Genomic DNA, 26,384 nt, shown 5'->3' on the forward strand with positions numbered 1-26,384 from the left:
AAGTACTTTTTTGACGCAAGTACTTAGTACTCACAGAGACCTGATATAAAGTATAAAAAAAAATTGGGGGTAAAGGTTAAAAAGTCTTACATTTTAAATTGTACTTCAAAATATCAATGTGAGAGATGCCTGAGCAAACAGCTGTGATGTCCATCTGAATGAATTGTAAGTGCAATGGTAGACGCAGCACTGCTGATTCATAGTGACACTTGTGGAAAGAAGGTAGTATATAATATTCCTGTCATTGGCTGTGAGGTTTTATGTGGGGGTGAGGTGGGGGGCTGTCAAAGAGCATCAGCGCACCTCCTCTGAAGAGTGCATCTGGGATGATTTCCACTATGTGTAACCCTTAGTTGCCTTACGGTACAGCACAGCTTAAAGCTGCTCGCTGACAGAGATGGACTAGATTTAAGGACGTCGCTGTGAGCGTTACACAAACATCCACCCATAAACTTCCAGGACACTGTGTCATGTCCTACAGCTCTGGGACAGGACATACTGGGACAGCCTCCAATACACAAAACCCAACTTCTGTGTTTGTAGTTTGAGCTGCTCTGTCAGATTAACGCAGCAGATTGAGGGCGTCTCAGACCTGCTGTTGAGTAAATCTGTCATTTCCCATCCAATTTTCTCATTAAATCAGCTGATTTTGAGGCATTATGGGGTATTATGAAGAAAAATCATCGTCTTGAGATGTCAGTGAAATCTATTTTTATGCCCTTCTGTATGAGTGGTGTATCGGATTTAGTTGTTGGCGTTGTGGGTTGTAGCGCTGTTGCGCTAATCAAATTTTTAATTCGTTTCATTGCCACTTGCTGTGCGTATCCTCAAATGCCACACAGTTAATGACATAATGCAAATAAATGTGCTGAAAAGTTTCAAAATGCAAAAGTCGTTTAGTCCTCCGCTTTCATGGAATGTGATGGAAATATTGAACTTCGCATAAGGGGAGTAATTTGGTTAAAAGTGGCACTCGAAATGATGAGTCTGAAGAGCCCTCTTCATGTGGATGGGCTGGATAATTTAGGTGGTATCGCCTGAAACTGAGCAAAGGCATTAGAGGAAAAGCTCTTAAACATTGACTTTTCAGCCCAGAAGACCATTTTGATAAAGGCAAGAGGGCAAAAAGATCAAGTCTGTTGATTGTTAATGCTGCTTTTTTTTAAAGTTTTCTTTCTTTTTCTTCTGACATGTTTCAGTTCCCCAAGCATACCCACATATGCTTGGGGAACTTAATATAATTTTATTTTTTTTATATTATTACTCAAACATGTTTTGGTTCACAAAATATATATACACATTTATAATAGAAAATATATTTTATAATAGAAAATATAATAGTGTTTTTATAATAGAAACTTTTTAATGAAATGAATGGATGACAATGGCCTGATTAAGTTGATTTATTAATCGATCAATCTATTAATCTATCTTTTTTATATAATGTTTTTACTCAGACAATATTAGTTTTCCAATCATACCCATTATGATGGCATTTATTTATTTAGTTTTACTTTGATTCTGATTCTATATGTGACACTGGACTACAAAACCAGTCATAAGGGTCAACTTTTTGAAATTAAGATTTATAACTTATTTGAAAAAAAAAAAAAAAAAAAAATCAAAATATTGAGATATAAATCACCTTTAAAGTTGTCCAATTGAAGTCCTTAGCAATGCATATCCACTCACAAAAATATATATATATATTTTTTTTTTATACATTTGCAGTAGGAAATTTGATTTATGAACATGAACTCACTTAATATCCTAATGATTTTTTGGCATAAAAGAAAAATCGATCATTTTGACCCATACAATTCTACAAATATATCCGTGCTACTTTGTGGTCCAGGGTCACACATAAGCTAAACTAAAAGATAAACTATTTTTATTATTTTTAATAAACTAAAAACTTCCTGGAAAAAACAATCTGTTTGTGGGCTAGTTGTTCAGACAACCCTCTGACTAGTCAATTTTAAAAATTTAGTTTTGCACATCCTCATAATAGGATTTAACTGTACCCCTGGTGAAATGAAGGGATATGCCGTCACATCCAGCGTTTTCACATCTCCTGTTGCTATTTACGGCAGGGGAAGGAAGTAAAGCCACATTGCCTGGCATTTATGCCCTTTTATGTGATGTGAGAGCTGTTGAAAGGGTCACAGGATGCTAATTTGTGGGCAGTGGGGGTGCAGGTGTTGTTCTCAGGGGAATGAGACTGCGGTGTACAACGTGTAATGCTGTGACGGTGCCGTGCTGACAGGAGCTGTCCTCTCTCATTCTCTCTGAACAGACACCACACCAACCCAGTGGGTACTGAGTGGCGCTGGAAAATGGACCCGGCCGAGAAGATCATTCAGGAGGCCGTGGAGAACCACAGGAACATGATTCGGCAATTCAGAGGTAATGGCTCCCGGGGCGCCGCTGTCTGTTACCTTTAGCTAACCTCTCCTCCTGCCTTTAAAACACTAATTGGCGACGCTGTATTTTCCATTGCATCTAACTCACACCAAGTTTGATGTGAATAAATGACAAAAGTTGTCTGCACACCAAATCCAACGTGAATTTTCTGGTCTGTGTTTTTGTTGTACAAGTGAAAGTATTATCCTGAAATCTTGTTGTGCCAAAAACCTGAGCAGAAAATTCACACCTGCTGTTAATAGGCCTTTACACTGTAATTGTACAGAAATAACTTTTTGTTTTATTTAAATCCTTTTTCGCAGAGGCACATATCCAGTTGGAAGGTATTCAAACATTGTGTGACATAACACTATGTTGACGTCTTTACACTCTGAAAACTCTCCCGGTTTCAGAGATTGTCAAACAGACACTGGGATATTTTTAGCCATCACTACGGTTTGCAGAAGGCAGTAACAGGACAAGCTCTAAGTGCAGTTCGACTGGGTCTAATTTATTCATTTGCACCCTGTCACTTTCTTCACCATCTGCTGCATCAGATCAGTAGTGGATCCATCAGCTTTCAGCAGCATTAAGGAGACTGGGTTTGTGGCTGGATTAGTTTGACAGGCCGAGATCAGATGGAAAGAGCGTCTAGCTGAGACTTCATTTGTAAAGCAACAGTTGAGACCTTTTATTTACTTCTGTTGCAGATAATTCCCAATACAGCATAGCATAAATAAGTATTTAGGGGACATGGACTCAGTTCTGTTTTGTTTTGAGAGTGCCTTGGTTGGTAAAGTGAAACATTCTTTAGCTCTATTTAGATGGAATCAAACAACCATGGTTAAAAACAATGGAGCAAATTATTTAGTGTTTTTATTTCAGCTCAGGCATTTTTGAGAAATCTAATTATATCTGGATTGGAATGCCTGAAATTGTGGCATTTCATGTTGGTACAAAACCTTTTTTTATTTTGACCTTGATCAAATACCATAACTGAAGCTAAATTTGCATTTGCTATAGTTGAATTGCCTTCATATGCCAGAATATTCATCTTCATTATGAGTTTAGAACTTTAGAACATTAGTTATTTTAGAATATAATCACATATATGCCTAATCTTTATTTAAATGGTTTTTGTGATTCATACATACAGATCATAAGACCTTCCATCACTTAAATTTCTTGAACTTCAGTTAAGGTCACAAACAGGATGCTGAATTGTCATTTGAGTTCAAGGAATTATAGCGTGGGTGCCAGCCCGAACCCCGCCCACAACATTTTTTGGACGGGAAGTTCGGTCTGGACTCGATCCATTGTGGAGTAAAGCTGCGTTCACGTCACCTCGTATTTACCGGTATCTTGAAATGGCAACACGTGACGTTATATTCGGAGCTGTTCACGTCCTTTGACTGGGAATTAAGCGTTTCCATGGCACCACTATCAACGCCTAAATGAATCTACAGCGGTCAGGTGGTACAGCGGCCACGTGGTACATGTGGGAGCTTTCAGAGAACTCCCAGCTTACAAGCTGTAATTACGATCTCTACGAGGACGTGAACGCATTTTACAAGCTAGAATCTCGTAACTACAGGAATTACGAGGCCGCGTGAACACACCTTAATTGTGCTCGGCTCCCAGAAGGCCGAGCAAATCAAATTGCCAGGGCGGGCTTTAATCGATGATGGACAGGCTATCTGCGGTTACGTAACCACCCACGTCATCAAAGAGCGCTTGGGGAGTTTGATTGACAAGCGATCTAACCAATCAGAACGCCGCATCCGCCATTTTGTCCAACAAAGCAGTCAGGAGTTAGAAGATTAACATCGGTGGAGTTAAACTTGAAAAATTGTGCATATTGACGTCTTTCCGCGTTTGAAACAACATTCATTCTCATGTTCATTCATGTTTATTTGATGCTATAAATGGACTAGTAGGAAGAGATGATCGGTTAACGAGCCTCTTGAGCTGAGGCGCTACAGCAATCTGTCACGATCATGGTCACAACACATTAAAGAGCCACAAAACGGTTTTTATTGTTTGAATTTTTTTAATAACTACACAGTTTGAAAGCTGGGACTTTGTTTAATATCATAAGTAACCTGCTCTGTCTCGTCTGTCGATGTGTTGTCAGTATCCTCTTTGCTCCGCGATGTATTTTCCACTCTGTGTGGCGTGACAGCGCCACGGCTTGTCGGACAAAGCAACAGTAACTAAGGGGGACGAGTCTTTGCGAAAGGTCAATTAGTTTAACAATGATGTCTGTTGAAGAACTGAGATGTGTAGATTCCGCCATCGCGTCCGTTATAGAAGATATCGACAGCGCATTAATTTTAAAAGAGGAACAGAGGACCGCGATCAAGGCATTTGTCGATGGGAAAGATGTATTTGCCGTCCTTCCTACGGGATTCGGCAAAAGTTTGATTTATCAGCTGGCCCCGATGGTCGCTAAGAAGAGTTCTGTTGACAACTATGCGTCGCTCAACATACGTCACTTACTCTGTAGCTCTGATTGGTTGTAGGTCTATCCAATTGAGGTCTTTCCTGGATCGGTTGAAATACGCCCCCATAATCAAAGCCCAGTGGAGCCAGTGTTGCCAACTTAGCGACTTTGTGGCTAGATTTAGCGACTTTTCAGACCCCTTTAGCGACAATTTTTCAAAAAAGCGCCTAGCGACAAATCTAGCGAATTTTTGGACAAACCTCAGTAACTTTTCAAATGTCACCAGCACTGTCCTGTGAGCGCGAGGTCTTGCTTTCCCGCTGCCGTCATTGAGTGGCTGAGAGGAGCAGCAGCACCGTTGAGTGCACGGCATCTGACAGACGTGAATAAGCGAGTACATACGAGCACACAGTGTTGCCACGGACCAAACACTATTTCTGATTCTCCTTTGTTTTATATTTAAAGAATTTAGTTTGATGGTTTTAATTTCCATTTTTCTCTTGTGCTTATTATCACTTTATTTTACTCACTATCACAGAGCTTTAGTTCATCCAGTTTCCGAACTCTCTGAATTCATGTAATTTACAAATGTATAAAAATGTCATTCATTATATCATACGCGTTTTGTTGCCGGTCAAAAAAATAAAAAATTATATAGGCATATATATAATAAATATATATATATATATATATATATATATATATATATATATATATATATATATATATATATATGAGAACAGCTTTATTTGATATTCGGCTATATTATATTATATTGTATTAAAATACAGTAGGCTATGTGAGCACGGATTAGGAGAGAAAACACATTAGGCAGGCAGAATGCAACCGGCGTGATGACGTCACGAATATGCTAATTTACCCATGACGTCATCTAGCGACATTTAGCGACTTTTTGGGCAGGCTTTAGCTACTTTCCTTTGAAAATAGTTGGCAACAGTGAGTGGAGCAGTATCAGACTCATATTCTGACTAGAATTGAGTATGACCACGTCAGGCTAAAGGAATTAGAATTTAAATAAGAAATTCATGTAACTGCTGTAAGTTTAGTTTTTAATTGCAATAATACAGCTCATTAACTGAAAGTGAGCAAATTCCCAAACCATGACTGATAAATTGCTTTGGATGAAAGCATCAGCTAAATGACAAATTAGTAACTTAAGTAGTGGGATGAATCATGCTTTTCAAATGTTACTGCCAATGGAAATCATCTCTGTTTTGATGGCAAGTTGTTTGTTATTTAGGTCCGATGTGGCAGAAAATGGTGTCCTCTACTCTTAGTACTATTTTTGCAATGACATACCAATACTGTGTCATAAAACTTTCTAATGCCAGCAGATTTCCTCCTCCCTCCAAAATGTGCCTGTTGGGACGTAACACATTCCTGTCTCTCATTCCTCATCTCCACAATCAGGTGACGTCAACTCGTAATGAGTTGTTATTTCACTGCCAGATCCAGAGTTCAACTTCCATCTCAGTACTTTGGTAGACATCTGGATCAGACTTTTTTGTAGGATTGAGGGGGCACACCAGATGGGTTTTCAAGAACCTTAAGATGGGAACTAAATCCTTTTGCTCCTTTTCTTAGCGTTTGAAGCAACTCCCTTAAAATCGCTGGTTTTGTTTTACCACACTGCCATCATACTCCAGAATATGGGGTGATTTGAAGACTGTTTGATGTTTTTTTTTTTTCCTTCATCTGCAGTAGTCTGAAAAATTAATCAAGAGATGTCTAGTGTAGATGGCTACAAAACAGATCTGCAGCTAAGAGAGGGAATTTTCTGATGATATCTGCTGGAAATGTTATTAGGTGGAGTGGTACAGTCCCAAAAGTCAGTTTGATTTGATTTTATCATTCGTAAATTAAGGTTTCAGCTTTTTGAAACTTAAGACATCTGTCTTTGATCATCTGCTTTGAGTACAGATGTCAAACTTTTGTATTTTTCTGAAATGAACATTGCTCATGGTCTACTGTTCTGGTTGAATTGTTTTTCAAAAATCTAATAATGTTCCTGTCGATCAACTTGTTTTTTTTTTATTCAAGTTTCGAGAAATGAACAGGGAATGTTTTGATAAAGCAGTACATCATTTTTCGTCTAAAGATTAGCATTTTTGATGCATCTGAACCAGAGAAATCGAGGCTCCTGATGGAGACTACTGTAGATTTTGTTCCAGTTTCTGAGTTGGTGCCAGATGTGTGTGTGTGTGCAAGTTTGTGTGTGTTGCACCACCTCCGCATCGTCGTCTTGGTCTCAGCGTCCTCTCTGGCTTGGTGGCGCAGTTGACATTTTAGCAGTGACATCACTGCTCTATGTAGCAGAAGTAAGCCATGATGACCCAGGGCTGAGTAAACAAACGCACTAACAAGTGAACAGGGAGAACGGATGAAAGGCCAGGAAGCATGCTGTGCCGAGGGTACAGAGCACAAAAAAATGGAGCCAGACTCCTCAGATATCAAGAAAGAGAGAAGAAAATGTTTGGCTACTAGAACTTAGATTATTGCCAGTCTGATTAGAATACAGTTTGGTAATAGTCTTTTCTTGGCAAGATTAATAATTTCAAGATTGCATGCAGTCCTCTGTCCATTTTTTTTCTTTTTGTCTTTATTTTTATTCCCTGTGGGTTCATTTTATTTCATTTTATTTTTTTATTAATGTTTTGTCAAAATGTTGAATTTATGGCCAATTTTCTCCCTCTCTTTGGTCTTAATTATATGGGTAGTTTCAAGAAGTACAAGAATAAAGTTGAACCATTTCTCCCATTTTAATTTGCAGAGACAACTTTAAGATATTTTTTGATCAGTCGATTTTGCTTAAAAAGGTAAACACTGTGACTCAGTGGTAAAAACTTTGCCATTTGAGCAACTCGACCTGGAGTGTGTTTCCCAGAAGCATTGTTAGGAAACTAAGTTTCACTGTTACCAATATAGTTCAACGATTCTGTGATTCATGAAACCATAGTTCCAAAAAGCAAAGTTGTGTGGTTTGAACTGCATCTCTCAGCCTGTGCATAGAATCAGAGTTTATTGTAAGTATGACCTGTACTGTATTCCAGAAAGCAATGGTATCTTAACGTCACATATACCCTGAAAAGCGTTATACATATCCACCTTTTTCCTGAGTAAACGAAGAGCACCAGCATGAGGAATTCCAACATTTTGTCAGAGTCTGAATTAACTAAACAGAAACTTTTTGAACATTACTAAAAATAAAATTGTGCACAGGGTTAATCTGTGATGATGTTGGCTGCTACATAAGCACCAGCGAATCTGAAGAGAATGTCCATATACAGTGCTGTATTCCTTGCATCTTATACTAGACTGGCAAGAGAAAACATCTATGGCTTGCAGCACTTAAAGGGATAGTTCACCCAAAAATGAAAATTTGATGTTTATCTGCTTACCCCCAGCGCATCCAAGATGTAGGTGACTTTGTTTCCTCAGTTGAACACAAATGATGATTTTTAACTCCAACCGCTGCCGTCTGTCAGTCAAATAATGCTAGTGGATGGGAACTTCGGTCCCACTTTATATTAAGTGGCCTTAACTACTATGTACTTACATTTAAATTAATCATTTGATACAATGCACTTATTGTGTACATGTTTTTACATTGTACTTATATTTTAAAAACACCTGCATATAATTACATATGTAATTAATTTCTGTAATTATATTTATAATTACACTGTTGACCCATCCCTTACACCTTACCCCTACCCTTAAACCTACCCATACCACCAAACCTGTCCCTAACCTCACCCGTATCCCACCTCAAAAGCAGCAAAAGTGTTTTGCAATTCAATATGAACCCAATAAGTACATTGTACTTATTTTTTGATGTAAGTACATAGTAGTTAAGGCCACTTAATATAAAGTGGGACCGGAACTTCTACTATAAGAGTAAATAAAACTTGCATAGACAAGTCCAAATTAAACCCTGCGGCTCATGACGACACATTGATGTCCTAAGACACGAAACGATCGGTTTGTGCGAGAAACCGAACAGTATTTATATAATTTTTTACCTCTAATACACCACTATGTCCAACTGCATTCATCACTCGATTCGTTTGGTCTGATCGCGCTCTGACAGCGGCAGTGATGTCTCGCACATATACTTCAATGAGAGCGAGACATCACTGCCGCTGTCAGAGCACGATCAGACCTTATTAATGAGTGCTGCACGCAGTTGGACATAGTGGTGTATTAGAGTTAAAAAAATTATATAAATACTGTTCGGTTTATCGCACAAACCGATCGTTTCGTGTCTTAGGACATCAATGTGTCGTCACGAGCCGCAGGGTTTAATTTGTCTATGCAAGTTTTATTTACTCTTATAGTAGAAGTTCCCATCCACTAGCATTATTTGACTGACAGACGGCAGCGGTTGGAGTTAAAAATCATCATTTGTGTTCTACTGAAGAAACAAAGACACCTACATCTTGTATGCGCTGGGGGTAAGCAGATAAACATCAAATTTTCATTTTTGGGTGAAATACCCCTTTAAGTTAAAATACTCCCCAAGTAGCGTATATGTTTGCTCTAATCATTTTGAGGACAAAATCCCACAAACTTAATGAGAGATCATATGTTTTCAGTAACTTCGGACAGCATTGTGTCATCTATGCACTCGTTAAACTTTGAGTGAGACAAAAGACAGTCATTGCTACACTGTGATGGCACTGTCGAGCCATTTGCTTTTTAAACCATTTTCATAGGTTTAACATTACATTATCAGCTCAGAAATACACTAATTTGACTAGGAACACTAGAGACTGGAAATGTAAATCATCATTCCAGTGCGAGTCGGGCGAGACTTCTACGTTCAGAAAAAGGTGAATAAATGTGAAAAACTTTTGATTAATCCAAACTTTACTCTGAACTTGCTCTTGGCATCGTTTTTGGAACAGGTATAACTAGTCAATCCAGAGTATGTTCACAGTGAAACGCAGACAGCTCCAAATCCAGGAGTCACCAGTGCTATATATATATATATATATATATATATATATATATATATATATATATATATATATATATATATATATATATATATATATATATATATATATATATAGCACTGGTGACTCCTGGATTTGGAGCTGTCTGCCATTGGCTTCATTCGCCAATGGCAGATTTGAGGAGTGTTTGGAAAACTTATCTTTGCAATACTGTTTGTGGCCCTAGTTGCTAATAAATTAAACACTTTAATAAACTGTTTAAATTTTTACTTTGTGGTGTTTTATCACTTGACAGGAGTTCCAGGCGTGCGTCCCGAGCGTTTTGAAGAGGGACTCACAGTGAAGCACTGTGCTCTGTCTCTGGTGGGCGAACCCATCATGTATCCTGAGATCAACTCCTTTCTCCGACTGCTTCACCAACAGAACATATCCAGCTTCTTAGTCACCAACGCCCAGTTCCCTGAGGAGATCAGGTGGGACCATATATTCAGGATCTTGGAGATTAAATAAAAAATCGGCTACTGAAAAAAACATATCGGTAAATCACTAATCTTAATATTGTGGGGACACATTCCCCTCAATGTCTATGATGGGTATGGCCCTGATTGTGGGTGCAAACTTTTGTTATTTATCATGTCGTATATCATTCAGTGATTCTGATCAGGTGCCTACAGACACAGCCTTTTTTGTACGCGTTTGTTCTCTGTATATCTGCAGTAGTCGTAACTGCTGAACATCCCCCAGCTTGAAGTTTTCCCCTCAGTCTTTGAAGTCCCACTCGGGCTGCAACGGGACTGATAAGCCATAATCAGGCCCTGAATTGCAAATCACAGTTTCTTTGACTCCCAGCTCCTCCAATTCCACTAGACTGTGAGTTTTCAGGAGCAGCCAAAAAGCTATTAGCTATCTCTCTCTTTCTGCTCCCCAGCTTAATGCAAAATACATCCTCGCCTCATTCTTCCGACTGCTGCATGCTGAATCCTCACAGGTCAGGCAGGTTATCTGAGGGTAGGGGGACGTCACTTCAGCCGCTGGAATATCATGTTGGCAGTGTGCTGAGGAAGTGAGAAACACTTGTCAATCGTTGTTGTTCAATCTCATATCAGCAAGCTTTGTCACGCTGCTCTGCTGAGCCAGGCCTTTTCTGAGTGATAAACAAACCAACAGAAGCAAAAAATGATATTCTCTGAGGGTCTTAGCATCAAGCCTTCCCTCTCAAATAATCTTTCTCAAATGGTATTATAATGAGATCCTAGACCTGCTGCGTTACTCGTATCAATATGCAAATTTTTTTGTGTTCGTTTCTGGAGGAAAGGATGAAATGGTACACCGGCACAAGCCTCTAACAACTCAAAATAGCCAATTATACTTACTTATTTTATTTTTGCTTTTTCTCATCATCTTGCTTGGTTTATATATTTAAAGAGCTGGTATTTGGCTTTAAATAGTTTAGTATCACAATGCATGACACTGAATAACTGAAACTGAAAGTGAGTACCAAAAAGGGGTAAACCATGTGATAAAAACATAACACTATAAGATCTCATTAACATTAGTTAATGCATTAACTAACATTACCTAACAATGAGCAATATACTTGTTACAGTATTTATTAACATTTGTTAATGTTAATTAATAAAAATACAACTGTCCATTGTTAGTTCGTGTTGGCTCACGTCCATTAAATTTTATGAACATATACAACTTTTGATTAATTTAATGTATTAGTAAATGTTGAAATTGACCCTTCGCAAAGACCCGCCCCCCTTAGTTACTGTTGCTTACAGAGTGAAAAATACATCTCGGAGCAAAGAGGACACTGAAAACACATCGACAGACAAGACAGAGCAGATTACTTATGATATTAAACAAAGTCCCAGCTTTCACACTGTGTAATTTTTAAAGAAATTCGAACAATAAAAACCGTTTTGTGGCTTTTTAATGTGTCGTGACAGATCGCTGTAGTGCCTCAGCTCAAGCAGCTCATGAACCAATCATCTTCTTACTAGTTAATTTATAGCATCAAATACACATGAATGAACATAAGAAGGAATGTTGTTTCAAACGTGGAAAGATGTCAGTACACACCATTTTTTAAGTCCACCGAGGTTAATCTTCCAACTCCTGACTAGACAAAATGGCGGATTCGGCGTTATGATTGGTTAGATCGCTTGTCAATCAAACTCCCAGCGAAAGGTCAATTAATGACTAAAATTAATAAATGCTTTAGAAGTATTTTTCATTGTTAGTTCATGTTGGCGACTGTAGTTATTGTTAACAAATGGAATTTTATTGTAAAGTGTCTTTATTGTAAAAAGAAGAAAAGGCTGGAGAAACAAGTACAGGCCCAAACAAGATAAACTGATTTCAGACACAACAGAGAGAACGTTTCAATAATCCTGAGTAAACTGAAGAGTTTTAATTAGGTATTGAAGATGGAGGTCAGTCTGAACTTGGGAACTCTTAATAAATTGGCAGAGCAGTAGAGGAGCTGAATCGGATCACCTTAATATTGTGTTGCAAGAGCAGTTTTACGGAAGTGGAGGAAAGAACGAGGTGTTTAATGTGTGAACTGAGGTTGAAAATCACATCTTGTACAATAGGTGAAGTCTTCTTCTAAACACAGATTAGAGTGTTTTATAGATTAGTTTTGTCAGGGTTGTTTTGTAAAATTAGCTGCTGTGCACATTTTGACATCATGGATACAAGGGGAAGCATATAAATTAAAAAAAAGGAAAGGGCCCAGAACTGAGCCCTGGAGGACATCGTGAGCAGTGGGCGCTGGATTTGATTTCTTTATCAGTAGAAATTGATGCCTTTAATGAATGATGATAACCAGTGGAGAGCAGTGCCAGATATGTGGAAACTATTGTGGCAGGCAGTGTCAAAAGCTTCGCTAAGAGGACAAAAATGACCAAGATTGTCTATTTATTGAGATTCTTCACAATGTATGTGAATCTACTTTTTTCAAGATGTTTTGTAAGATGACTCCAGTGTTTGGAGGAGACACAGGGTCAGCTTGTCCGTTCTGAAAACCGGTGGGTGAATTGACTTGTCCTCATTACCCAAAGGGAAACCACAAAGTTATCATTGAGATAGAGAAGTTCCCTTCGTACTGTATAGTGGGTGGCAACATTTACACAGTAGACACTGACAGCCCCTCATTAGAAATACCATGTCTTCACTAAAATGATGATAGGGTGATCTAGTTGGACAGTCCAGAGCTGAAGTGAGTGATTGAGTTTTTTTTTATTTGGCTAATGCAGCTCTGGCAGTTGTTGGTTTGGTACACATTACCTATTCCTGGCTTAACTCCAGTTTTCATATCACATCACTCAGTTGCATATTGCTTTATTGTGTTGTACACAGGCACAGTGACAAAGAATGCAGTACAATATAGCCACTTGCTCAGCCTGGCCAGAAACGGTTTAGATCCCGATGCTTATGCACTCTAATTTTCTTCAGTCTTGTTAATATGTTAAAAAGCCAGACTTTCTGTGCTTCATGTTAATTTTATTCTCCCTCCAACTCTTTCTCTATTTATAGAAATCTTGTGCCTGTTACACAACTTTATGTCAGCGTTGATGCCAGCACTAAGGACAGTCTGAAGAAAATTGACCGTCCCCTCTTCAAAGACTTCTGGCAGCGCTTTTTGGACAGTCTCAGAGCGCTTGGTGAAAAGGTATGTCCACTTTAACGTAGTCCAGATAAAACAAAAGACTTTTGACTGTGTTAGAAGCTTGTAATATTACCATCTTACTGACTTCATAATCCTAAAAACTGAAAAGCACATCCAGATGGGGGAAAAAAAATCTTAAATTCCGGTTTTAGTGGTGAGACTATTGTTCTAGACTGATAAATAAGGCATCTTTTGCATTCATAGTCTGAAAGAAGTCCTTTTTTAGGACCAACTGTTGTCAACAATCACTCATTTTGACCCTGGCTTAGCAAGAAACCTAAATAGAACTGCAATTATCAAGAGTACAAAACCCAGGGTAACATTGTGTGCCTCTTGTGATCTTTTAAATAGTGTACAGATCTTAGGGTGCGTTCAACCCTGGTGCGGTTGCTCGGTTAGTGCGGTTCATTTGAACATATGTGAGCGCTGCCATCCGAACCCTGGTGCGCACCAAACAAGCGGACCGAGAAAAGATGGGTCTCGGTCCGCTTCCAAACCAACTCTGGTGCGGTTCGAATGATATATGAACGCAACACGGACCAAAGACATGTAAACGAACCAAAAACAGGAAGACGAGACCCTAAAAAGGACAGAATCCTCACGCATGTCGGTTTTTCTTGTCATAGTCGCGAGTTTGCCCATCACAGGCATCAGACGCGCGTCTCCACGCAGCAAATCGTTTGTGTGTGTGACGGATGGATTCCCGCCGATGTTTTGACTACTTTACACATTTTATAAGCTCTTCACGAGTTCCCAGCTGGCCAAAATACCATCACATGCAGGCTACGCCCCGCTACGCACACACAACAAGTGCATTTATCTCAGCAAACAGCATTGTTTTGGATGTTCGGTAAGTTCCGTCTCAAAATAGGCAATACGTCATAAAATCCGACCAATCATGTTGTGAATGTATCCCTATGCCTTAAGGTTTGGTATCTTTTGGTTCTGTGATAAAATTGCCAATATGAACGCTAACCGGACCAGGAACTAAATATTTTTTTTTTTTTTCTTCTTTGGTCCGGACCAAATGAACCAAACGAACCGAACTACAAGTGTGAACGCACCCTTAATGAATCAGCACATCAACACCATTGCTCTTAAATGACTTGTATTGACACTAACAATCATTGTCTTTGCACAGGCCATGTAATGTAGACAGAAAGAGACTGTGGTATTTATTCAGAATCATTCAACTCTAAAGTCAACAAGTGTTTTACAAGGTTAATTTTTCTGTTGTGCATTACTGCATGCAAAACTCAGTTGTCGCCGGCCCAAAAAATGATTGTTTAATTGCCAAAAGCTGTTTACCTCTCGCTTCTGTTCATTCATTATTTTTTAATTCATATCAGGCTTGTACAAAACACACTGGTATAGAAATCCCTGCTATCGATTATGTTAATTCCAAATATAATGACCACAAAGCCCCAGGATTGATTTAATCTTAACCCAAATCCTCTGATTTATCCAAGTAATAAGAGCAAAACGTACTTCGTCTCTAACAATTTTTTTTTTTAGTAGATGTTGAATAAAAGTCAGCGGATGCCTTCAAATGCTTTAACTGCGATATTAAGGTGAAGTTCTGTTAAAAATGTGAGCCTGATGAAGTGGATGCGTAGGTGCTGTCCGTCAATGGGTCTTCTTACTCGGGGGTTCAGCAAGCTGTGATGACAAAAGCAGTTTGTTACACTGAGGCCTTGGCATTACTGCTTAATGATTTTAAGTGCCATCATTCAGAGATGATTCACTGCGTCTGTAACTTCTCTGTGTGTGTGTGTGTGTGTGTGTGTGTGTGTGTGTGTGTGTGTGTGTGTGTGTGTGCCTGTACATATGTGCATATGTGAGTCATAAAAAGGAAGACACAAGAACAGAAAGTGCTCTTCTGTTTTCTAATGAGTTGAGATCACCTGCAGTGTCACTTTCTGACTGAAGAGAGCAACTCAACACTGATGGCACTGTAGACAGCAGGATTGTGAGGCATTCAAGATTTTGCTTTTATCCAAAGTGACTTACAAATAAAAGAAACAATAAACCAAGGGAATAAATGTCCTTTTTTTTTTAAAGATAAACATGTCTCATGCCATTCAAACTGGCCATTCCTGTTGCACTGGGTGATTTGTGACCAGAATAAGCAGCAGTTTCACCAGACTTTTTGCTGACCGTAAAACTCTGTCTTTGTGAGACGAGAGAATTTCATGTGGCTGACGCTTGCTGTGCCTCCATCACTTGAACTTCACCTGTCTAGACTGACACCGTTTCCTTGGGCAGTTTGTCTACCATTATGCATACTCTTTTTCCTATGGTTTATTCATCACTCTCACATCTAAAAGATTTAATTACAAAGCATTTGTTTCTGGCTTCTATTTGTCAGAGATAAATAAGACGCAAGTATAAAAACAAAATTACTAATGGCTGTTTTATTCTCAACATTCATCACCCTAACAGTTATATTCCATTTTTTTTTTCCCTTTCTCCTTGTAACTAACATGTCCTCATTAATTTTGTTGTTGGTGTGCATTTTGCTTAATTTGTTCTCAAGTATTTGCCAACAGTCTGTATATATTATAATCCTGTTTACATTAATTTTGTGTTGTGTTTTCTAAACAGTGCAACGCTTCCAGGTTCTATGTCAGAATGCCAGCTCATTATTGGCCGGCTCCGGCGTCAGCATCACACGCATGCGTCGTTGTGCTCACATGTACAGCGTCGGCCAATACTGAGCCGCCGTTCTGACATAGAACCTGGAAGCGTTGCACTGTATTTACTATTTGAAAAACATAGGGACTGACATGGAAGAGAAGAAATTGTTGAATAAAATCATTATTTTTCTATTTTGTTTTTGCGCACAAAAAATATTCTCGTCGCTTCATAACATTAAGGTTGAACCACTGTAGTCACGTAGACTATTTTAACAATGTCTTCGCTACTTTTCTGGGCCTTGAAAAGTGCAATGATGTTGCTGCCTATATGTGGTTCAGATACCTCTCGGATTTCATCAAAAATATCTTAATTTGTTTTTTTTAAGATGAACGAAGGTCTTACAGGTGTGGAACGACTTAATACTTAATGACAATGAAGTACTTAATGACAGAAATTTCTTTTTTGAGTGAACTAACCCTTTAATGACCTCCTAATTCCTTTAATGTAAAGGAATTAGTATAAATTAGTAGAATTAGTAGACCTTGAAATGAATTAGTAGATACAATAGAACAAAGTAGAACAAGTTCAACAATAGAAACTATTAACATCCCCATATTGTTTGGTTTTGATAGGATTCTTATTTTGAAATCAAATCTGTACTAATATTTTTGTGTGAGTTGATGTCGATTAGCAACAGTGTGTGTGTATATATATGTGTGTGTGTGTGTATATATATATATATATATATATATGTATGTGTGTGTGTATATATATATGTGTGTGTGTGTGTGTGTGTGTGTGTGTGTGTGTGTGTGTGTGTGTGTATGTATGTATGTATGTATGTATGTATGTATGTATGTATGTATGTATGTATGTATGTATGTATGTATGTATGTATGTATGTATGTATGTATGTATGTATGTATGTATGTATGTATGTATGTATGTATGTATGTATGTATGTATGTATGTATGTATGTATGTATGTATGTATGTATGTATGTATGTATGTATGTATGTATGTATATATATATATATATACACACACATATGTATGTACATGTATATGTGTAATGTATAATATGTATATACATACACATACACACCCAATTAAGTTGGCAAAACTCAAACAATTTGAAATTGCTCTTTTGAGTAAGCTAATTTGTACATCTAAAGCATTCATTTAACTTAAAATTATCATGTAATCTCAACTTAAATACTATGTAGTGGAAACTCGGCTAGATTTAACTAGCCAATTCAGTAAATTCTAACTTGCTAATTGGTAACACAATACTTTGATAGCATTAGCATAGCATAACAATTGCTGAATGTGTATGGCAATATAGAACATTTAACATATACCTAAATTAGTATAGCAGACATGAACCTCTACTAAATCTCCCACTTAACATTATTCTTGCAACAAAAAACAAAACAAAACAAAAATATATATATATATATATATATATATATATATATATATATATATATATATATATATATATATATATATATATATATATATATATATATATATATATATATATATAACACTTAATTTTAGCATTTACTCTCCCTTTCGAGTGTCTTGGTAAAGCATGCTGGGAAATAGAATTCCAGCCCAGTTTCAGTTAAATTTAAGTTTGTCTAAATTAAAAGAATCAAGTTCATAAAACTCAAAACAGTGAAACAATTCAGATTACTTAAAATGTGTCAGTTTTGTGAACTCAAAAAAAGAGTTCTAAATACTCATAAAAGTTAATTACTAATTTAAGTTTACCCTACTCAAACTAGGGCTGCACGATTAATTGCACGAGATTGTCATGCGTGTCTCATCAGTAAAGCCGGTTCTGTGATTAGCGGTAAATGTCCATCACCTGCTTTCAAATGGAGCGGCACTTAATATACAGAGCCGTAGTTCGCGGACAAGCTACGCAATATCGTGTTCATAATCGCAGATGAATCGCTTTCGATTACGAACGCGATATTGCGTAGCTTGTCCGCGAACTACGGCTCTGTATATTAAGTGCCACTCCATTTGAAAGCAGGTGATGGACATTTACCGCTAATCACAGAACCGGCTTTACTGACGAGACACGCATGACAAAAGCATGCGATTAATCGTGCAGCCCTAACTCAAACCAATTAATTATTTTGAGCATTAGGGTTTACAGTGATGTGCGCATTATGTGTGTGATATTTATGCTAAACGACAAATATATATAAGATGTGGTTTTCATAAATGATTCTTATTGATTCTTGCTCAGAAAGAGAAATTCTGTAAGACAGAAAAATGCTGTGTGTTGTACTTCAGTGGACTCGGAGTAATTAAGGTAGAGGCAGAATCCTTTGGGAGATGCTGGAATGGACTCCAGTCTCTGACACTTTTTTTCTTTCTATGTGTAGCTTGCACCATTTTATCTCAATGTACTGCTTTGCAGCAGAGCAGGAAAACATAATTTTTTTTTGAGCAAGAACAAAGACGCATTTGAACTGAATTTTCTTCGTGTAATGAGTGCCTTTTATTGTGTGTGACTGTCTATTGGACACATTATGTAGATCACCAATGACCCCCCCCCCCACACACACACACATACATACACATAAATAAACTGCAAAATAGTGTATAATAGTGGGACCTTATGTTTTTTTTCTTTTCTTCAAGTTTAGAGAATAAACCATTGCTGTAGTACACTTGTGTTAAGGCACCTTATTAGAGATTATGTACTATGAAGTACAATGCAATTGATGATGAAAGACACAAAATTGTTATTGCATATTTAAATAGTTTCAGCTCTCACATATGCACAGAGAAAGGTGTAAGGCAGCAGTGTTTGCCAGGGATTCAGGAAGTGACCGATCGACTTGCTGTGGTTTTAATATTGGACCCCTGAATGATGGTAGTCAATAAAGCTGGCTTTATGGGGTCATTAATCTTCAGATATGTCAGATCAAAATTTCAATTCCTTGATTTTTGAAGTCAATATGAAATGTCATTTGTAGCTCTTTTATGTAATGTGAAGTTTATTTCAATAAGGAAAAAAATGTAATGCAAGGTGTCATTTCATTCATTAGGAATCGATTGGTTGATATTTTTTTTTTTTTTTTTTTTCTTTTTCTTTTTTTAAATTTGGAATAGCATGCCGTACACCATTGAATTGTGTAAACTTGAACATTTATTAAGGAAGTAAATGCTCACTTTTTTAATTTCAGTTTGACTTTAAACTGGCTTGACTGAGCTGAGAAAAGTCAACATACATTTTATAAAGTAAAGTCTGTGTATCTGGAACAGTTTTCTTCAGAATAACGAACTTCATCTGACTTTAGTTGCAATTCTGTGTTCAGTTGGAGGCACATCAACACTGAGATGCAAACAAGTTCTTTATTAAATATTGAAAACTGCGTTTATGAAGAAAACCCATTGGAATTCTTTTTAAGTATACCATGTCTCTACAAATCAGAGACTGAGGTTTCTGTGTGCCCTTGCATGGTTGAGTGGTGTAGGGTTTAGTTCAGTGCACATAGACAGAACTCATCCCTCCATACTAAGTGTGTCCTTGTGATCTCTAGTTCTCAGGCTTGATAAGTGCTGTTCATTGAAATGCTTTTCTTGGCCGTCTTGTTTTCCAAGGAAATAGTACAAATACAGCACATGACAGATGAAGAGCCATGTCCTGGATTTACCTAACCTTTTTTAGCATTCCTATTGGATTAATTTCGTATTGGTTTTGATCTGTGTGGGGAACATTTGACAATCCTGCCCTGCTATTTGATTGGCTTTTTTTTCCCTCTCAGGAGCGAGCTGTTTGTGTGCTTTTGGTCCTTCTCTTTTAAGACCTTTTGTGAAGCTGAAAATACCAGTTGGTGAACAGAGGCCAGACAGAAAAGTTGCAAAGTGTATTATAACTTTCTGCTGCCATTTCTTAGTATTTTTCCGTTCTGATTCTGCTTATTTCAGAGTGTTCAAAATAAACTGGTTTCCAAGTCACAGGAACGTTATTTGCTATAGATGCTTGTTTGATAAGAGACTGTTCTTATCTGTAAGATAAGAACAGAACAGGGAACAGGTGTGTAACTCGTGACTCACTATAGAAACTAATAAGGAACACAGGTGGACAAACGGGGAAACCAAATGACAGTAAAACAGAACTATATTGAACATAACCGTTACAGATTTTTACTTTTTTTTTTCTATAGAAAATAACAGGATGTTTTGGAGAGTTTCTACAGCGTTGCTATATAGTTGCTAAGGTGTTCTGAGTGGTTTTAGTCCATTAGCGATCTTTCCATCCAAATTTCAAATTTAGTTTATTCAGAATGCTACAGAATATTATATAAGAGAATTTTAACCCTTTTTTGTTACCTTTTTTTTTTTTTTTTTTTTTTTTTTTTTTTTTTTTTTTAAAGAGAACAAAATCTCCACTTCACTTGTTGCAAAATTGAGTGAATTTAGTCACATGACATGTTGAGGCAAAGTAACATGACTTGCATGTAGAAATTTGTTTGAATTTGTTGTCTTGCTTAAAAAAAAAACCTACTGAAATTATTATTATTATGTTCTTTGTTTCTTTTTCTTTTTTTTTTTAAATATGTATATTTTTATACATTGTTTTTTTTATATACATACTTTTTGGAAATTTCATCTTGGTTTTTCCATTCAGCATTTTTTTTTTTTTTATCCAGTATTCCAAAATTCACATTTAAAATATGTGGATTGAAAGCTGGCGAAAAGTTCCTTTTAATCGATTTGAAAAAATGTCACATCTTTTTGAAGCAAAGAAGAAAACCATATGTAGGAACCAGAATATCCAAAACAAACTCTGGTGCGATTTGCTCTGTTAGTGCGATTCATTTGAACATGTGTGAACGCTGCCATCCGAACCCTGGTGCGCACCAAATAAGCGGACCGAGACCACTGAAAAGATGGGTCTCTGTCTGCTTCCAAATGAGCTCTGGTGTGGTTCGACAGAATCCTCACGCATGCCGGTTTTTCTCGTCATAGTTGCGAGTTTGCCCATCACAGGCATCAGACGCACGTCTCCACACAGTAGATCGTTTGTGTGTGACCAAGGGATTCCCACCACTCTTTTGACTCCTTTACACATTTTATAAGCTCTTCACAAGTTCCCAGCTGACAAAAATACCATCATATGCACAAGCGCATTTATCTCAGCACACAGCATTGTTTTGGATGTTCGGTAATAGGGCTGGGTATTGACACAATTTTCACGTTTCGATTCGATTACTATTCACATGCTTTCGATTAGATTCCGATTTCGATTAAATTCAATATCGATTATTTTGGATGTACTATTTCAGTTACAGTACATGGCAAATTTTCATAACTAATGCTGTAAACTACACATGGGAGTCAGTTGGTACTACTATAATAATATTGAAGGTTAAATTAACTTAAATTACACTCAATGTTTTTATTATAAATAAAGTTTAGAATTACATAATCATATTTCTACTCAAATTCATTTTTTTAAAATATTTAAATCGCGGCTGTCATAACTGATTTATTGAAACATGCATTAAATATTGAAAAACATTAAAAATTATAATGAATATGTAACAGTGCATAGCTATATTTATCAGAATGTTGCTTTCTAGAGTTCATTTTTCTAGCTGACTAATGAGTTTATGGTCACTGAATATGTTTTTCTGAGGTAAATGAGACATGACTTTGTTTACAAGCTGTTTTATTGGCGTCTTTCCGAGGTTGAAACACTGATTGAGCGATTACATGAGACATGATATGGATTTCGGTAAGTTGTACTGTATATTTTAACATACCTTCAGATGTTTATTTCGCGCTGTGTTAAAGCGGAGGAGAGGATGTTCACATGCGCTCCGTGCTGCCGCTTCTCTTTAACTGAGGCGCTAAAGCGATCTGTCACGCCACATTAAACAGCGCCAAAAAGGTATTTATTTTTTGAATCTCATAATAAGATGGACGTCATTTTAAATCTGAGACTTTGTTATATATCAAATGTAACAAAGCAAAAGATTATTGCGATTTATTGGATGGGAGGCGCTACATATTCTGCTCATTCATCAACTGAAAACAGACTAGACTAATCGATTCTTGGGATTTAAGAATCGATATCGGTTCGTAAAAATGAGAATCGATTTAAAATCGAGAAATCAATATTTTTTTTTACCCAGACCTATTCGGTAAGTTCCGTCTCAAAATAGGCAATGCGTCATAAAATCCGACCAATCAGGTTGTGAACGTATCCCCATGCGTTTAGGTTCGGTAATCGGACCAGGACTAAATGTTTTTTTTTTTTTTTTTCCTTTTTGGTCCGGAACAAACCAAATGAACCAAACGAAGTGTGTATTCGAAGTGTGTACAAGTGTGAGCACACCCTAAATAGGCTTCCACAACAACTTGCACAGTTGATATTATTCTTGTCTTGTGTATTTTGTAAGCATATTTGATATTTTATTAGATGATGTGGACAGGATATTGTAGAAGTGTTAGCTTTCAAAATACCCTGCTGCTTTTTTGGTTGATTTAGGACAAAAATATTTAAATGGAAGAGATTGCTTTAATTGATTTCTGCTAATATGTGCAATAATAATAGCGAGGCTTGGCTTCAGACAACGCTCTGTCAGCACTTTTTCACTCACTTTTACACATACAGCTGGCTATGCTGGCATGCTGCTGTTCCGCTCTAGCATGTGGCTGTCTGTTTTTATGGAGCCCTGCTCACCTTCTGCCTGATTCAGCCTCAGGTGTGGGATGGATGAAGATCTCTTGGCAGGTTTAAAACAGCTTGCTGCTCTAAATACCCTCACCCGCTGCCACATCACTCCAATTATCCATCTCTCATGTCCGTCCTTCTCTCTCCGGTTCATGCACACATACACCTGTGAAGGCCAGATCCTCCCCAGCTTTTGCTGGCTTCCATCCCCCCATCCTTCCCTGCCTTGCAGATCCACTAGTTAGCATGGATCAGGAACAATGCTGACTGCGTTGACATCTGTACTCTGACAGAAACCAACCAAACATGCAAAGGCATTCGGTCTATAGGGATGGACATGGTTATTCTGAGCAATGTCAGACTGTGACAGTCGGACTGTTTGATTGACAAGGTGCAATAACAGGAACAGGAGGCATGAGTGTCCATTATCACTCGCTGTGTTTTGTGTGGTCCTCCTCCCCTTAGGGCATCAGCGTGTGAGGGTCTGTGAGTAATGATGTGGGCCGGAGCACTCCGAACTCCAGGACCCCAGGGCCAGACACTGAAGGCTGAAGCTTGGAGAAGCTCTCTTATTAAAAAGTCTTGTTCCTTTTCTCCATGTTCATCTGACTCTCTTGTCAATAATAATATTAAGCAGCGTCAGCAAGATTATGTTGATGCAATAGCTAGAAATGGAACATCCCACTTTAAGCTCTGAATTATTTGTCAGTCATGGGATATGCTGTATATCTTCATACCTTCATTACATCAGGTTTTGATAGATATTCATTACTTTTCAAAGGCGTATGCTTGGGCTGTCACCATCAGTACATTTTATATGATTAACTTAATTGTTTATTTTGTCACTTATCTTGTCTTTTATTTTGATTTAAGAATTCTTTTATTCACATTTTACTTGGACTTTTATACCAACAGGGTAGAATTATTATTTATTTAATATTTGTTATACTAATATTTTTAAATAATTAATATGTAATATATTATTTAAATATTAAAATGGTTATAGATGTTTCAAATATTTCTTATTGAGTGAACTTTAGTTATAATGTTGTTGTATTATTTTGAACATAATACAATAGTAGTACGTTTGACAGTAATTCTTCACTTTCATGTGTCATTTTAGAGTGATTTCCCAATAATTCTTATTAAATTATCTTAAATACATCTTTGGGCAAATATGTATTTAAAATAAAGCCAAAAACTAAAAAATTCATTAAGTATTATGTAACGTTACATTTCTGTGGAAGCTTGTTTCCGTCACTAAAAAAAAAAAAATTAAAAAGGTAATTGCGACCTTTTTATCTCACTATTCTGACTTTTTATCTCGCTATTGTGTTATAAAGTCAGAATTGTGAGATATAAACTCAATTCAAAGGAAAAATGTTTCTCACAATTCTGACTTTATAACATGTAATCGCGACTTTATATCGCGCAATTCTGACTTCATAACTCGCAATTGTGAGAAAAGGTCAGAATTGCGAGATAAAAAATGACAATTACCTTTTTTATTTATTCAGTGGCTGAAACAAGCTTCCATACATTTCAGTAGTTTCTATTGCTGTAATCATTTTTTTTTTTTTTATATATATCATCCACCCTTCTTTTTTGCAGATAATGCGGCCATGGTCGACCACTGATTTGTTTTTGTTTTTGTTTTTCTTCTATTTCACCAGCAAATCCTAATCTTAATCATTTACTAAAATCATTTACTTTCGTCAAACACATTCCTTATTTATTGATTCATTAGTGCATGCTGTTCCAAAAGACACAGAACACGTCTTCCATTGATCATGTGGTTTCACTCAGAAATGCATTAGATTACGAAAGTGGGTTGCAAGTATCATTTGGTATTCTCAAACCCAGGCGCATTTGATTAATTAAGCAGTAATTTGACAGCTCCTCCTTGTGTTTTCACTTCTAGCAACAGCGTACGGTGTACAGACTGACCCTGGTGAAGGCTGGAATGTGGATGAGCTGAAGGCCTACTCTGATCTCATCGCCCTTGGCCAGCCAGATTTCATCGAGGTCAAGGTATGCTTCTCACCCGCCTAATTCAGGCATCCGCTTCTAATGAGGCTCTCTGAACCCTTTTGGGTTTAATAGGTAAATCTTTATTAAGCTATTGCTGGAATCCCAAGCATTTCCTCCAAATCCTTTACCAAAGAAAAACAAGGTAATGACCAGGCTCATTAAATTTATTCTCAGTCCTAATGCATTAACTGAAAGCCAATGAATCAAGATTGGATTGATTTTGATCTCAGATGAACTTAGTGTAGTAGTGTTTTCAGCAGGAGCTATGAAATATTGTAACTGAAGCCCTGTACTACACAAATTTTGACTCGAATGCTACATTATTAAAGGATATTAAACTTTAAAAATATCATCTTGGAATTTCTGTATCAAGTATCTTTCACAATTTTAGTGCATTCTGTTATGAAATTTGTTACGTTATGTGTATTTTCACCCAATTTAAAATTGCTTTTTAGAGGTTGAGATTGATTCGCATTAAAATGGTTCATATCAGTTCAGTTTTTGCCAGTTTGCCTAAGAATGAAAATTTTCCTTTACTCACTTTTTTATTTTCAAACCCGAATGACTTTTTATGTAGAACACAAAAGGAGAAATTTAGGCTCTTTTTCAACTGGCATTGAAGCTTTAAAGAAAACACCCAAAAGCGTCACATGACTGAGTTTTATTGCAAGTGTTTTGCCATATGATAGCTTCGAGTAATGTACAAACTTGTATTTAGGTCATATTTACTGACTTAAATTTGAGTGAGCTGTTAACCGCTGCAATTGCTACGTCAATGAGTTGAACTCAAGAAGCAGATTAGTCATGAGTTTGACTAATGGGTCTACATTGTTTTTTATGAATTCACCTACGAATGACTACTTCTGTAATGAAATCTCATGAATGTGGCAAGGAGGGTGAATACAGATATCAATATTCTCAGTAATTAAGACTTAAATTTTAGTTTGTTCTTCACACAAAGCTTCAGAAGATTTTGAATATAGTGCACATGTTGAATAGACCACTTTTATATGAAAGTTTTTCCACCAGCTTCCCCATGTAACGTGCCTAAAACAGAACAGAGCGGGTTTACCATTACGACAGAAAGCACAGAAACGGGGAAGGCGAATTCAGGGCAGGATAACGGACAGGAAATCAAATCAACATCTGTGGTTTGAGAATATTTTGGATACAGGAGATGATGATGTATCATAGAGCCAGGTAATTTGCAAGACCTGTCAAACTATCGTTGCAGCAAAACAGAGTATGGGGCCATTCACACAAAACTCACTGTTTGAGGTTTAAAACATGATACGCAGGTCTAGAGACTCGTTTTTAAAAGTAGAACTTGTTTTACTTTGAACGCCGCATAGAACTCTGTCATACGCGAGATGCTGCAAGAGACCCGAGACACGAGCGCAACAGTTAAAGTCCATATAGTGAGTTAAAGGTGCCATCGAACGTTTTTTTACAAGATGTAATATAAGTCTAAGGTATCCCCTGAATGTGTCTGTGAAGTT

At 37.2% G+C, this 26,384-nt stretch overlaps 1 protein-coding gene across 1 annotated transcript in view; it reads left to right on the forward strand.

Moving 5' to 3' along the window:
* tyw1 (tRNA-yW synthesizing protein 1 homolog (S. cerevisiae)) overlaps positions 1 to 26,384 on the forward strand; it is a 72,918-nt gene that overhangs the window by 28,987 nt on the left and 17,547 nt on the right. Inside the window, 5 exon segments of the mRNA XM_048160215.1 lie at positions 2,297 to 2,406; positions 10,121 to 10,298; positions 13,372 to 13,507; positions 24,776 to 24,809; positions 24,812 to 24,885. Coding sequence (XP_048016172.1) covers positions 2,297 to 2,406; positions 10,121 to 10,298; positions 13,372 to 13,507; positions 24,776 to 24,809; positions 24,812 to 24,885 — 532 coding nt within the window.

Source organism: Megalobrama amblycephala, linkage group LG16 (genome assembly GCF_018812025.1).
Source record: "Megalobrama amblycephala isolate DHTTF-2021 linkage group LG16, ASM1881202v1, whole genome shotgun sequence".
Taxonomy (NCBI): Eukaryota; Metazoa; Chordata; class Actinopteri; order Cypriniformes; family Xenocyprididae; genus Megalobrama; species Megalobrama amblycephala.